Consider the following 16,037-nt stretch of genomic DNA (forward strand, 5'->3'; position numbering starts at 1 on the left):
TCCATGTAAAATTTCATTAGTAGGCCAGGCACGGAGGCTCACGCCTGTAATCCCAGCACTTTGGGAGGCCGAGCCAGGCGGATCACAAGATCAGGAGATTGAGACCATCCTGGCTAACACGGTTAAACCCCGTCTCTACTAAAAATAAAAAAAAATTAGCCAGGCGTGGTGGCGGGCGCCTGTAGTCCCAGCTAGTCGGGAGGCTGAGGCAGGAGAATGGCGTCAACCCAGGAGGCGGAGCTTGCAGTCAGCCGAGATCGCACCACTGCACTCTAGCCTGGGCGACTGCGTCTCAAAAAAAAAAAAAAAAAGGAAAAGAAAAAGAAAAAAAATTATCTAAACCACTAAACCCAAAATAACACGGATTGTCTTTCTTGTGTGTTCAAAACATTTTCAAACTTTGGAAGAGCCTAGCATCAGGGATTTCATAATTCCAGGAAAAAACTACTGCATTTACTATAAAATTACACAAAGTGAACAATTTGTATGAAGCTTATATAACTGGACTTGATCTGTTAGTGACCTTAATAGATTAAGAGTAGTTGGATGTCTAAAGGATTCCTTTAAACATTTTTGTTAACTGTCAAACCCTTTAACATATCCTCCCTTAAGAACACCTACTGTCCTTTACCACTAAGACTGTGTTTGTGTACCTTTACTCCCCAAGGTTAACAGGTAAACTGCCTTGCTCATACTGACACTAGAATGATTTTAGAATGACTTCTAAAACAAATACTTGCCATCAGGTTGCACACAATTTTGAAGCCTCCATGTAAAACATGCTACAAGGATTAGAATACCAAAAACCTCCCCCAAATGGCATATCAGAAACTTTGAGAAAAGGAAAGGATTCCTATGATAAAACCACTTCAGTGGCAGCTCTCTCGAATATGTCTTAGGGAATTAGATTTCTCTACTCCAAGTTGGCACAAACCTCCCAACACCAAGTTCTGCTTTAATTATTTTAACTGATTTATTTCAGGTTTATATATTCTACCTTTCAATCACCAAACTTCTGTTCTTAGATTTCTAAAAAAATAGTCACTTTTCGAAAGCAGAAAAGGAAAGATATATATATTTAATATATAAAAGAAAATGCTAAATCTGACATAATTATATTCTTAAAAACATTCCATTTATTTACAGATGTATAAAAAGGCGAATTATTGGTCTACTGAGATCATGCTTCTTATAGTGTTAGGGTGAGAGCTCACTGTCTTCCACATTCCTCAACTCCTCTCACTCAACTTCACCTTTCATAATCACATATGTAATACTCATAGATCAGTTCCCCCTAGGGTAAGGTTAAAGGGTAGGAGTTTTTGGAGATTTTAGGTTTCTGTCAAGACTGCAGGATTGTTCTGAAGACTAAGCCCTCCTCAAATTATCCCTGACAACACCTAGCTCTAAGAGGTCTTGAGAACACAGTATCTTGGGGGTTAGAATGATATCTGCAGCCTTCCCCCTAAAACGCCTGGAATCATCCCTCATTTCCATCTTCATACAACTCTCATCAAGAGTGAAGTATCTCCAATCAAGAATCATTACCTATTTACCTATTTTCTTCTTTAAAAAAAAAAAAAAAAGGAAGTGTTAAGCTAAAATGGTCCTTCTTTTCCTGAGGATTGTTCACTCACTTGCCTGCTCCTTGGCTGACCCTCAAAAGCCACAAAAAGAGCCTTGGGAAATCAGGAGGAAATGTAGGGAAAAGACAAGCAAGAAAATAATGGGAAACTGCTATACCTGAATTAAAGTACTAGCATCTCTAAGGACAATTATTAGCAGGGGAGACAGGTGCTGGATTCCTTGGCTAAGGCATTGAATGAAATCTGCTGGGTAAAGAGTGGAAGGACAATGAGAAGCTGAGGAGCACTCTTTACCTACTTCAAGCTTCTTTAGTAACCTTTAGAGGAGGGAAGGTTAAGTGCTGATGAGCAGATCTAGAAAGGCAAGCAGCACAAAACCAACAAGAATTTGCTCCCACTGCAATTTGCAGAGGAAGTTCTTCCACCGTTTTCAATCTGTTGATTACCAGAGTTAACAGGGAACCAACCATGGAAATAATAATTCACTGGCTAGATCCAATCCAAAGTTGGTCTCACAACCTAGGTCTGAAGATACGCTGAGTGGGATTTGGGATAAACAAGACAGGAGATGTAGAAGAAATAGCATCACCTAGGCACGGCCCAGGCACTGGAAGCTCTTGTGTTAGTGTTGTAACAACACAAGCAAATCCTGTCAATGAAGACAGAACAGGGGTTACATTCCAAAATATAATTATTTAAGAAAGGCAAAATGCAGCAGCTAAATCCCAGTCTATACAGTTTCAGAATAGTGATTCTTGCCCCCAGGAGTTTCCAAGAGACCCCTCAAGTGCACCATGATTATTTACAAACTAGATAGGAAACATCATTTCTATACTCAATACAAATCTCATCTTCTAGGTTGAAAACTTCAGCCTTTGAGAAATCTATGAAAACAACTATACAAAAATATAAATATCTTTACAGACTGTCAGTCCTTCATATCCTGACAGCTAATGAGTGAAAAAGCTCTACACATCATTGAATCCATGGTTGCAGATAAAAAATATATCTTGTGATTCAAATACTGCCTTATTTCCCTGGTAAAGAGTGCCTACTGTGACTTTTCTTTACATCCTGTGCAGGTAATAGTGAATGAAACCTTCAAGCACCAGGAGGCTGGTTTGATTTGGGAAATTTCCAGCCCCATGATTTTTTATTTTGGCCACTGTCTCTGGTCTGGGGGGATAATGCATTTTATTTTAGCCGTCTCTTGAGTGACGTAATTTGTGGAAGGGGTAGGGCTCCCTCTATGCCTACCTCCAAAATATATATTCCCAGTAAAAATCCCTGGTACTGCAAAATGAGCTTTTCAATGCCCACAAAAATAATAAGGGAGAACTACTATTTTTTTAAGATCTCAAAATATTTAACTTAATAGTAAAAGTTAAAAGCATCCCTACTTTACCGAAGGCTTGAATTTGTTAATTCTGATTGAAAAGGTGAGGGAATGGGAGCTACTTGGGATATGAAAAAAGAAAATTTTGCTGAATGACACAAAGTCCTTCACTTTGGTATTCCATGGTACACATCCTCTCTCTCCCTATTCTTGAAACATTAACTAAAAAGTATCTCTTCTGGATCCCTTTGCACAAGTCCATCACATTCCTTAGATTTCAGACTTAATTCAACAGCTACAAGCTACAGTTCAGTCCACAGCAACTCCAAAGTTGCAAACAGCTCTTTCGCTTGTGGGGGAAGAACTAGAAATCACTGTGGAGCCAGAGTCCTGTTATAAATTCCTTGGGTAAGAGGGGCACCTCGTGTTCAGTAATGGATCACATCTTCTTAGAGAGGATGAGGGGACCCAGCACCACAAGTGAGGTAACACATTTTAACATGATCAGAATTTCAGAGTACTTCTTAATACCAGGGTCAGCACCCTACCCCCTTTCTCCCATCATTATCCACTGCATCATCCAAGTCAAGGATCCAAGTTCCAAGACACAAACAAACAGATGCCTGCAGAGAAAGGAGGTGAGATCAGTTTCCCCTCACAGCCTGGCTTCTGCTTAAGGACAAGTAAGTTCATTTCCCTGCAGAACTTGGTGAGGCCCCCGAGTTGCCCAATTTAGCCACAACAGGTGCCAATGTAGGCATCACCTTGCTTTCCCGGCCTTCCGGGTCATTCCCTGTTAAGTTCATTTTGTGTCCAACTGACCCAACTTTGGCAGCTATAGGTGCCAAACAAGGCATCACCTTGAGACTCTGACCATCTGCATCACTGGAAGGATTAGCTACTTTTAAACCTAGAGGGGCCAACTTTGGCATAGGCCTCCACAAAGTATCTGTGCTGTTGCTGTTCTCCAGGCCAGTCTTCATGTGTAGGGTGGGGGGTGAGGACACACTTTCAGGCTCTGCAAGGAGGCCAGAAGTATTCTTCCCTCCATCAATAGCTTTTTTGTTGGAAAGGAGGGAATCCTTCATTTCAGAGTCAATAACAATCTTAAGGACATCTGGTTCAGAGGCTGGTTCTGCAAGTTGTTTTTCATTCTCAGAAAAGTCATCATCTTCCAAGTGCAAGAGGAGGGGACTGATAGAGTCACTCTCCCCTTGAACATCAGGCAACTCTTTCAAACCAGTTCCCAAGTGCTCAACCTGGAAAGCTGCTCTGTTTCCAGAAGTAACCTTACTGATAAAAGCCCGCCGAGCATCCCCTGGGAACTCTGTATCCATAGAGCTGGGTAGTTCAGCCAGGCTAACAGAGTCATCATTTAGTTGTTGATTAAGGAAGGCAATTTCATTGAGCAGTGAAGTCAGTGTCTCATCAGTATCATCCTCATCTTCCATGTTAGTTAGCAGTTCACTGGAATCAAGAGCTGCTTCCTCTATAGCTGATGTTACTTTCCTCAGTTCCATCTCTATGCTTGAGTCCTTGAGATCTTTCATCTTTAATTTATGAAATGAAGACTCCTTTGACTTCACTCTCTCCCCTCTTGATTCACTCTCTTTCCATTTATACTGAATCCCTCTCATATCACCAGAAATCTTTTTAGGTAAGAACTCTTGTGCTTTCTGCATACTGGAAACATCAACTATTTGTGGATAACCAGAATCTTTGTTTGCCAGAAAAACCTGCGTTGGACCCAACATCACTCTGCCATCTCTGTTTCCTCTGGAAGAGATTCTACTCTTATCCTCTAAGGAATTATCTTCATTCCTGACGGTGTCTTTCAGATGGTCAGATGGCTTGCCATCAGGAACTTCATGAGGATATTTGCTGCCACCCATATCTACCAAACCTCCCTCTGTGGCCAATGATGTCACATTAACAATTCGTGGCATCATAAATAAGTCGTCGTTTTCTGAAAAACAAAAATTAAAAAAAGAAAAATTCATTTAGATCTACAGAGTTAGCATCTCTCTCTCTCTCTGTCATACCATATGACCATCTTAGGGAGTTGTAGTCTAAATTCAGCACTCTACTTTTATCAAGATGAAAGAAGTATCAGTTCTTCAAATTACTGACCTAACCCAATAAGAAAAAACTCAACTAAAATCCAACCAAAAGGCTCTTTCCACCATTTTTTAAAGTTCCATTTAATTATTTTATAGAAATGCTCCCCCAAGTTAATTCTTGTCCTAAGGCAGAAATACATCTTGATTCTGTTCACCCAATTAACTGCTACTTAGCACAGAAAATGAAGCCCTAGAGGCAGCATGGGAACCAGGAAAAGATGAGTCCTCCAGAGTGAGTCTGGCAAGAGGTAGAGACAAGGAATTTTGGCTGGCAATAGCAATAAAGTAATGAGGATCTTCATATTACTAAAGAGACACTTTTACCTTAATAGACCCTTACCTTTTACCTAATATTACTAAAGAGACCCTTTTACCTTTATCACCTAATCACCCAAGTGAGAATTCTCTTTCAACTTTACCCTTTGCCCCAAAACAGAGTAGTGCTCAAAGTGAATGAGGCTCGTAATGCAGGAGTGTTATCATCTCTGAGTACCACAAGAAACTGACAAATATTTATCAACACCAAGACCTAAGACCGTGATTATTTAACATCTTCCTTTCCCTCTGACATCTTTTTTATTCTTCCTCTTAGAAATTACTAGAGTTCACAAAATGGTGCTCAATACCAGGTGTAAAACACACCAAACAGTACCGTAACTCAAGCCAAATATGTTCTAAAAATAGGGCCACCTCTTACCAAGGCAAATGCCAACGGAATAGCTCTTTTTCATTACAGAACACATCCAAAGCCTTCCTTGGTCACTGTGAGATGCTAGAGATAACTTTATCACTTCCCATAGAGGACAACACTTATGACGTACCTGGTAGAGCCACAGCACTACTGGCAACTTGAGGCTTAAGATCAGATTCTAAGAGATCAGGAGAAACAGTTACCACTGGTCCTGAGAATAGGGGACCTTTTAGGGTGAGCAATTGCCCTTGTGGAGTCATCACAAGATTGGCAGAGGTGTGTGGAGTGTTCGAGGGTGAGGTATTTTCTGCAAGAAAGATCAGAAATTAGTTACAGATAAAAGGCAGTCACAGCTAGGTGTGACTAGGTGGGATTTATGTGGCTCATGCCTCTAATCCCAGCACTTTGGGAGGCTGAGGCAGGCAGATCACTTGATCCCAGGAGTTCAAGACCAGCCTGGGCAACACGGTGAGACCCCATCTCCATCTCTACAAGAAAATTTTTTTTTAATTAAGCGGGTGTGGTGGTGTGCACCTGTGGTCCCAGCTACTAGGAAGGCTAAGGTGGAAGAATTGCTTGAGCCCAGGAGGTCAAGGCTGCAAGCGAGACACTGCATTCCGGCCTGAGCTACAGAGTGGGGCCCTGTCTCAAAACAAAACAAAACAAAACACCCACACCAGATTTTTCTGGCTCATACACTGGGCTATCCAAACATCCAAAGAGTAAAAAAGAATATACCTTTTTTTTTTTTTGAGATGGAGTCTCACTCTGTCGCACAGGCTGGAGTACAGTGGTGTGATCTCGGCTCACTGCAGCCTCCACCACCCAGGTTCAAGTGACTCTCCTGCCTCGGCCTCCCAAGTAGCTGGGACTACAGGTGTGCACCACCACACCCGGCTAATTTTGGTATTTTTAGTAGATACAGGGTTTCACCATGTTGCCCAAGGCTGGTCTCAAACTCCTGAGTGCAAGCAATTCTCCTGCCTCTGCCTCCCTGAGTGGTGGGATTACAGGCATGAGCCACCGTGCCCAGCCAGATATACCATTCTCTAAGAATATAAGTAACACATAAAATCAATACAGCTTTACTTCCAAAATCAAGATGGTAATAAGAATTTAAGACCAATTTACTTTGGCTTTGGCTTTTTTTTTATTTTTCTTTTGAGACAGAATTTCGCCCTTGTTGCCCAGGCTGGAATGCAATGGCACGATCTCAGCTCACCACAACCTCACACTCCACCTTCAGGGTTCAAGCGATTCTCCTGCCTCAGCCTCCTAAGTAGCTGAGATTACAGGCATGCACCACCACACCTGGCTAATTTTGTATTTTTAGTAGAGACAAGGCTTCTCCATGTTGGTCAGGCTAGTCTCAAACTCCCGACCTCAAGTGATCTGTCAACCTCAGCCTCCCAAAGTTCTGGGATTAAAGGCATAAGCCACCGTGCCTGGCCTACTGTTTCTTAATAGCAATGTATTAGTAAGTGATCTGATGAAAAATAGAGCCTGATTTGACAAAATTAAATTTTACAAAAAATTTCCCATTTATTGGTCTCAGCTAGACCCAACTTATTAAACCCATCAGCAGAACTGTAGGGAAATCACGAAGTATAAAGTCTGAAAAGATTAAGTTTAAAAAACTACTCATTAAAAATACATGACTATAGACTAATATGTTACCAGGACTGGTAACTTTTCAGGATTTGCATGAGTGCGTATTACAACCAGAAACCAAAATCTAATGTAGCTAATATTCTATTTTTTATACAACCCATCTTTAATTCATTTAATTAAAACTAAAACTGTGGGCTCGGTGTGGTGGCTCATGCCTGTAATCCCAGCACTTTGGGAGGCCGAGGTGGGTGGATCACTTGAGGTCAAGAGTTCGAGACTAGCCTGGCCAACAGGGCAAAATCCCATCTCTACTAAAAATTAAAAAAATTAGCTGGGCATGGTGGTGCACGCTGTAGTTCTAGCTACTCAGGAGGCTGAGGCAGGATAATCGCTTGAACCAGGGAGGTGGAGGTTGCAGTGAGCTAAGATCACGTCACTGCACTGCAGCCTAGGTGACAGAGCTGTCTCAAAAACAAAAAACAAAACAACAACAACAAAAAAAAACAAAACTAAAAATGTGGACAAGAGAAGATGGTCAGTCCAGTAAAGTCAACTGATACAAATCTACATTAAGGAAAGCAAAGAATCTCCCTCCTACCTGTAGCCTGGTCTTTTTTTCTGGAAAGAATCAAAGGTTTCCCCCTCCTGTTATTTATAAACATCTGTCCAAGATCTACAGATGATGTAGAAGATCCTTCCTGCTGTTTGCTAATTCTGGGAGACATGTCAAACTCATCTGATCCCATCTTCTTTTTTCTTTTTTGTGCCTCTAGTGCTTGCTGTTTTGCATAAATATACTCTAGCTTCTTCAGGACCACTTCTTCTGTCTTACCTATAGGTTGACAGACAATACATTAGTACTTTCTGCATTACCCCACATAATGAGAAACAGAGTCAACGGAAATCTAGTCGCTTTAACAATATTCCCAAAAACTATGGAAAGTAAGGTGATTACAATTCACAAGAAACAACCCACCCAGTCAGAGGATAACTGTGCTGTGAACTGTGGGAGTCAAGCTTTCAATTAAGTGTCTGAAAGATCTACTGAGGATTTCTCCTTGCTGAAGCTATAATTATGTTCTTTACCAGAGATTATTTACTTATCTCACCTGAAAGAGACGATACTTTCCGTATGAGAATATTCCTTTTTCGAGTCAGGAGATTTTTCTGTCCTATCAATTTGTCTGCCTGATCTGTTAGTCCCTGAATTTCACTGAAGGCCTAGAATAGAAATAGTGGTATTATTGAAAATTGATTCACTCTTTCTTTAAACACAGGTAAGGTCTACACAATTCTCTAATGAAAAAAAAAAAAAAACTTAATCTAACATCTTAAGAGAATTTTTAAATTCCATTAACAATTGTTGATGTTTCAGAAATTATTTTTTGTTAAACTGTAAGAGGGTTTCTGGCTTACACTTTTAAGGAACGTGACCATGATTATTTTCAAAGAGCATCACTGAATGGTAGTAGGTATTCCACTACTGCAAGGAGATACAAAACACTTGTGCTCTGCTTAGATTTTAATAATCAACTTCAAGATCATCTTCTAGTCTAACCAAAATCTGGCTGAAATAACTTTGCTCTAGAGGGATATGACTGCTTATCTTGTCCTCTTCCAGCTTCTACTTAAGAACAATTTAAATGAAATACTTTAGATATTCTACACGCAAAGTTAAAACTTCTGCTCCCTTGAATATTTCAGATTTTCTTTTAAAATGACTGTCAACTGTTAAGCATATTAAAATATCACTTATGCTATGCTTTACACTGTGATAACCTGTACTAAGTGCTATCAAGAACACCAACATAAAGAGACATTCTTTACGTCTCATGGTCAACATGGCTAACCAGAGTTTCTGACTCTATCTGAAGAAAGGAGAGCTGTGCCCATTTAAGAACCTGACTTTCGGCTGGGTGTGGTGGCTCATGCCTGTAATCCCAGCACTTTGGGAGGCAGAGGTGGGCAGATTACTGGAGGTCGGGAGCTCGAGACCAGCTTGACCAACATAGAGAAACCCTGTCTCTAATAAAAATACAAAAATACAAACTTTACTACTGATCTACTAAAAATACAAAATTAGCCAGGTGTGGTGGTGCATGCCTGAAATCCCAGCTACTTGGAAGGCTGAGGTAGGAGAATCACTTCAACCCATGAGGCAGAGGTTGCGGTGAGCCAAGATCGTGCCATTGTACTCCAGCCTAGGCAACAAGAGCAAAACTCCATCTCAAAACAAAAAACAAAAAACAAAAACAAAAAAAAAGAACCTGACTTTCAATGAAAAGCTCCTGTGACTTAGCATAATGATTTTCCCCCTAAGGGATTTATTGGGCATTCAGTAGTCCATATTCAACTGTTACATTTAAGTAGCTCTATTTCAATGTTCCTTATATATGTCAGTGGATTCTCTTTCTCATAGCACCAGTAAGAATCTCTTAGTCAAGCTCTTATTGTCATTTACACAGAACACTTACTCGAGTAAGAATGAGACTTTTAGAAACCTTGGAAGAATGAAGTAATCCCAATGTGATCTTTAATTTCTCAAAGAGATCTCTCATTTCACCACGCCGCCGCCGCTCATTGGCAGTGTGTGTCCGGCGATAATAAGCAAACGCTTCTGCTTCTTTCTGTAGTTTGTCACTCCAGTAATCAGGCTTCAGTTTTAGAGGAATTGGTGGAGCCTGTTCAAACAAGATTGCCTCCTAAACATCTTGAACGTGTAATTGGCCCTCTTATTCTGTTCCAAATGACACTGCCCTATTTCAGGCACCCATTACCTTTTGTCTGGACTGTTGTAACAGCCTCTCAATTGGTCATCTTACTACCAGTCTATCTTTCCTTCAAATCTAACTCTTACAATGCCAATAGTATAATTTCTAATGCATGCTGAAGTGATCTTACCAGCTCTTAGTTCAAATTTCAGTGATTTTCAAACAAGGAAGAAATTGTGTATGTTACAGGCGTAGAAGATCTGAAAGCGCTTACTTATGTAATTTATTATATTACTAAAACTTGTTTTCATGATACAAATTACATTAACTGTTTTTCAAAAAATACTGTAAGATCCTCCTCAATCTGGTAAAGAATCAACTGCCACTCTTCTAAATCCCCTTTCTCTCCAACCATTCCTATCTGCTAGAAATTCCCAAGACATGCTACACAATCCCACACCTCCCTGCCATTACACAGGCTTTTTACCTGTACCTAGATTACTTATCCCACCTCTTACCTAAACCTCCATAACATTTAAAACTTAACACTTCAAACTCAAACTTTTTCAGGAAAGTCCTTCTTGATCCTCAGAAAGGCTTAAGGCCTCCTTTCTCTATCTTATTTATTCCATTACAATCTTTGTTTATAGGACTTAAAATATATGAAGAGGCTGGCCAGGCACAGTGGCTGAAATCTGTGATTTCCAGCACTTTTGGAGGCCGAGGTAGGGGATCACTTAAGGACAAGAGTTTGAGACTAACACAGGCAACACAGTAAGACTTCATCTACACACACACACACACACACACACACACACACACACACACACGCTGATAATGAAAAGCAACTATGCCTTGAACTTGTACCTGGATCCTCAGAAACAATCTCTTTTTAATTCTTTTAGCAGCTTCTTCTAGTTCTTAAATCTATATCCTAAACCAAAAATAGTAACATAAGCTTATTTTTTTTCTATTTTCAATGCTATCTACTGCCTTCTTGCTATGCAGAAGAGGATTGAGCTCATATCACTCTCATGTCTCATACCACCTTATCATTCCAATATAGTTACATCACTACTTTTAGTTGTTCTACTGATCCCTTAGCAACTTGAATTCTACCTTAATTTCTTATTTTGTCAAGAATAAACAATCTATCTTGCCTTTCTACTTTGTAAAATGAGGGTATCAGCACCTGTATCCTTCCCTTTATTTCTTCTTCCCTCTCTCACCTCCCAATTTGTCATATGTATTCTCACATTTTTCAAGACTGAAATTAAGTCTTCTATATTTTAATTATAGGTTATAAACTTTTTTTGAAAAATATCAACATTAACTATTATGACATTATAAACACTACTCATACAAAGTGAATAATATTTCCTGTCCTGTGCAGTTTCTTGGTTTTGTGTTTTTTCCCTCTGACGTTTCTAATTGTCTCTTTTTCTGACACTGTTTGCTTAATCATAACTCTGACAGTACCCAAAAACTCTCATGGAAAAGCCACTGCCTTTCTAAAGTTAAACCTATTATGCATTAAGATAGAATGGGAGAATAAAAGAGCCAACAAGACAGAAAGAAAGGCAATATAAACATTAAATATAGCAAAGTGAAGCAAGAATTTGCATATAATTATTTGGGTACAAAACAATGGATTACGTAAATAAGCTATTATGAAAATTCCTGTTATATCTGAAAAATGCTTCAGAATAAATTTTTAAAAGCCAAATATAATGATATATGCAAATAATTACAACCATGCAAATACGTTGTATCGTGAGTCCCCAAATCAGATCAAAACCAAACTGTACTATGATTTTTTAAAGGAACCAAATGCCACCCTCTACTTCAACCCAAGCCATCATTGACTTTTTTTAATCTTTTAAAGTAAGATAAAAAAACAAGTGGAAAACAATTTAAACAAACCAAACTCTCCTCCATGCCTACTGTTGGTTAGGAAAAACAGAAAACCCTGCTTAATTATGTTACTATGATATATACCAAAAAGATTAAGAAAATTAAAGGTTTATTGTTTCATGGATCCCTGAACTGCTAGCCATTTTGCAGAGGATAGTTTTTTAAATCACTGAAAATCATGAGCCCAGGCAAGAAAGAATGGCAGCTTGTTTTACATCAAACCATTACAAGAACAGTTTTCAAATAAGCACATATATTCTCATAAATTTCATATCCATTTTTAACTCCTCTAAATTAGTCTATCCTCTGAGGAGAAGAATTAAAAGGGGGAAAAAAAGGACCTTAGTAGTATAATTTCATTAAGGAGAAAAAACTGATTATATTAACTCACTGGCAAAAATAGCCCTGAGAAAAAATCGTGGCTAATATAGCTAATGTTGTTTCAACCCTAAAATAAATGTTACCAATTTTATTCAATGAGTAATTATCACTAAATATAACCTAAATACCTTTCGACTCCTTTCAGCTGCTTTTTCATCTGCAGAGATGTGAGTACGCGACCTGGATAAAGACAGGATTTTTCAGTGCTTACTGAAATTTAATAATCTTAAGACATATTTCACAGCTACAACCAAACCATTCCAAATTACAGTTTCTTTTTCCCAAGGTGTGATATACAGCCACATTATTTACTTGACATTATATATTTTCTCTGAAAGTGTACAAATAGTCACTAAAACTTCAAATTACTTTGTACAATCATGAAATATTTAATACACAAAACCATATAAACAAATTTAAAGTCATCCTCCAGTATCCATGGAAGACTCGTTCCAAAACTTCCAGCAGTATCCTTGAATACTCAAGTCCCTGATATAAAATGGTATAGTATTTGCATATAACATAGGTACCTCCTCCCATATACTTTAAATCACCCCTACATTACTTATAACACCTAGTACAATGTAAAAACTAAGTAAATAGTTGTTATACTGTATTGTTTAGGGAATAATGACATGACAATAAAGTCTATACATGTTCAATACAGATGCAATTTTTCTTCTTCCAGATATTTCCAATCCACAGTTGGGTGAATCCACAAATACATGCTTTCTATATTTGTGGATACATGCTTTTCCATTATACACTTGGTCCCTCCCAACTGTGAAGGAGGACCAAGTGTATAATGAACACCCACATATGAACCATCTAGCTTGAGAAATAATACAGCTCAAAAATACAGGTTTTATGTGCAGTCCACTCAATCACATTCCCTTCCCTCCTTCTCAAGGGTAAACATTCTAAGACAGAGTTTTACCATGCACATCTTTGTAAGTTTTACTAGAAATATATATATACTTAACAAAAAAAAAGTACTACTTTAAATATTATATACTATACTGTATCTTTCTGCAACTCATTGGTTTCATTCAATATTCGACCTGAAGGCCAGGCACAGTAGCTCATGCCTGTAATCCCAGAACTTTAGGAGGCCAAGGCAGGAGGACTGCTTGAGGCCAGGAGTTCAAAACTAGCCTGGGCAACATAGCAAGACTCCGTCTCTACAAAAAAAAAAAAATTGAAAATAAAAGTACAAATAAATTACACCTGATATATGCTGATACACAGAGTTCTAATTCCAATTGTTTTAACTGTTACATAGTATTCCACAATGTGAATTTTCCCGAATTTTTTTTTTTCCAGAATGTTTGTAGTTATTTAGGTTGTTTCTAAATCTTCATAATAGCAAACAATGCTGCAATGGACAGTCCCATACACGACCCCTTGTGTGAATTTTTCTAGGGCATAGGAGCAGAATTGCCAGGCAAAAGAAAGATATGCACACCTTCAAGTTCAGGAACTGTTAAACTGGTAATACAATGTACACTCCCACTTGCTGTATGAGAGTTCCCATTGCTCCAAACCTAGATAACTGTACTATCAGAAATCTCCATTTTTGCAGTCTCATGAGTGTGAATTGGTAAAGTCACTGTGGTTTTATCTGCATTTCCCTAATTACTTGTGAAGTTGAACAAATGTACATGTGTTTACTGGGCTTTTAGGTTTCTTCTTCTGTCAACTGTCTCTAATATCCATTATTTACTTTTTTGCTGAGTCATCTTTTTGTGACTTGTAACAATTTTTTTATACCCTCGACATTAATCCTTTGTTAGTTAATATGTATGGCAAACACTTTCTTCACAGTCTGAGTTTGCCTTTTCACTGTTTTCACGGTGTTCTGACAGAATTTTTAAATTCTTTTAACCTTTATTTTTAATTAAATTTAAACAATTTAAACAAATCTAATTAAATCTTTAATTTTTTTTTTTTTTTTTTTTTTTTGAGATGTAGTCTCACTGTCTCTCAGGCTGGAGTACAGTGGCACAGTCTCAGTTCACTGCAACCTCCACCTCCCAGGTTCAAGTGATCCTCCTGCCTTAGCCTCCCAAGTAGCTGGGACTACAGGGGTGTGCCAACAAGTCCGGCTAATTTGTGTATTTTTAGCAGAGACAGGGTTTCATCATGTTGGCCAGCCTGGTCTTGAACTCCTGAATTCAGGTGATCTGCCCACCTCGGCCTCCCAAAGTGCTGGGATTACAGGCGTGAGCCACCACGCCCAGCCTAAATCTTTAGTTTTTTACTTTAATCTGTTCCCTTACGGTTTTTGTGCTGTGTGTTGGTTATTCTTGGCCCTTTACTATTCCAATCCATTAACATGTTATCTCTCCCCATTTGCTGAATTCCTCTTCGTCTTTCAATACAATTTTCTAAGAAAACTCTTACACAGCTTGTCAGAGAACATTCTCACACAGCAGTTTTCCTGTTACTATTGCAAATATTTTTTAGAGGTTTTGTTTGTTGCCATTGTTTACAAATTCAGTTTTAGTATACAGAACTCATTATCCCAGCAATACTGCTAAACTCATTAAGTCTAATTAAGTTTTTAAGGGCTTTAAATTCTTTCAAGTTTAGCCAGTAGGTAACTGAAGTAGCCTGCAAACAGTTCCGGAGTGAAGAGAACTATCAGTCCTACTTTCTACTCCTTCAACTTTCTCAGTATCAGTAGGAACGAAGAATTATTCTTTCTCAGCTCATAGCTACTTTCATATCATTGTAGTTAATGAGATGACAGGAAAAGTACAATGTCTGGCACAAAATATCTTCCTTCCCTACTCTTTCTCACACCCCAATCCATAATCAATATAAGGCTTACTAAAACAGAAAATGAAATAAATTTTCCTGAGCAAGTCATCATTCCTTCCACATTTTCATCTCACCAGTGAAATACGAAGAAAAATTTTCCTACCTGTATCTCATCTGTTCAGCTAGTAAAGTAACCACATTTAGAATGTAATGCCTATTCTTAAATGATACAAGAAACTAACTTTTGTTGAGTAGTCCATTTATATCAGTTATTATGCTAGTTGTACATACTACCTCATTTAACACTTCAAATGGGGGCATTTTCCTCATTTCATAGGTAAAGATTCTGAGGTTCAGAGAGATTAAAGATTTGCCCAAGGTTAAATACCTACAAACTAGCAAAACTAGTATTTTATAACACCAGTCTATCGGGCTCCAAAAGCATGTTATTCACATTTACACACTGCCTCCTACCAATGACCAAAGAAAATTATCCAAATTCTAGTTCCTCTCCTCATCTATACTAATCAGAAAAAAAGCTAGAGGAAGAAGGAACCAGATCAGTTACCCAGAGCTCCTAAACAGAACATTTCATTTTATTTCTGGTTACAACGCTACAAAAACAACAATCCAAAGAGCAATAAGACTTACGGCTGTTTGAATGACTGTGTGTGGGCCACTGTGGTCTTCAGGTGAGCAACATTAATTTCCTCTGAGAGCTCTTCTACAGTCTCAATGTCCACGTGCTCCTCGTCATCCTCAATATATTCTACACAGTTAGTCTAAAATACATCATTACAAAAGTAAATAATGTATTGATTAGCAAGAACACCTAAACTTTTCAACTCACACCTATAATTCAGCACTTTGGGAGGCCCAGGCAGGTGGATCGTTTTGAGCTCAGGAGTGCAAGACCAGCCTGGG

General features: G+C 38.6%; 1 protein-coding gene across 17 annotated transcripts in view; it reads right to left on the reverse strand.

The window, feature by feature from the left end:
• Window positions 1-954: 954 nt before the first annotated feature.
• MGA (MAX dimerization protein MGA) overlaps window positions 955-16,037 on the reverse strand; it is a 168,032-nt gene continuing 152,949 nt past the window's right edge. For 15 of the 17 annotated variants that reach the window (XM_031668812.1, XM_031668802.1, XM_031668813.1 and 12 more), the window contains 7 exons: window positions 15,765-15,895; window positions 12,479-12,530; window positions 9,819-10,025; window positions 8,454-8,565; window positions 7,943-8,176; window positions 5,864-6,040; window positions 1,046-4,888 (listed from right to left, as the gene is read on the reverse strand). In XM_031668812.1, coding sequence (XP_031524672.1) covers window positions 3,612-4,888; window positions 5,864-6,040; window positions 7,943-8,176; window positions 8,454-8,565; window positions 9,819-10,025; window positions 12,479-12,530; window positions 15,765-15,895 — 2,190 coding nt within the window. In that variant the 3' untranslated portion in view covers window positions 1,046-3,611. Of the gene's footprint in view, window positions 4,889-5,863; window positions 6,041-7,942; window positions 8,177-8,453; window positions 8,566-9,818; window positions 10,026-12,478; window positions 12,531-15,764; window positions 15,896-16,037 lie in introns of all 17 variants that reach the window. The other 2 variants (XM_021940454.2, XM_031668803.1) reach the window with 2 other exon arrangements.

Source organism: Papio anubis, chromosome 7 (assembly GCF_008728515.1).
Source record: "Papio anubis isolate 15944 chromosome 7, Panubis1.0, whole genome shotgun sequence".
NCBI lineage: Eukaryota > Metazoa > Chordata > Mammalia > Primates > Cercopithecidae > Papio > Papio anubis.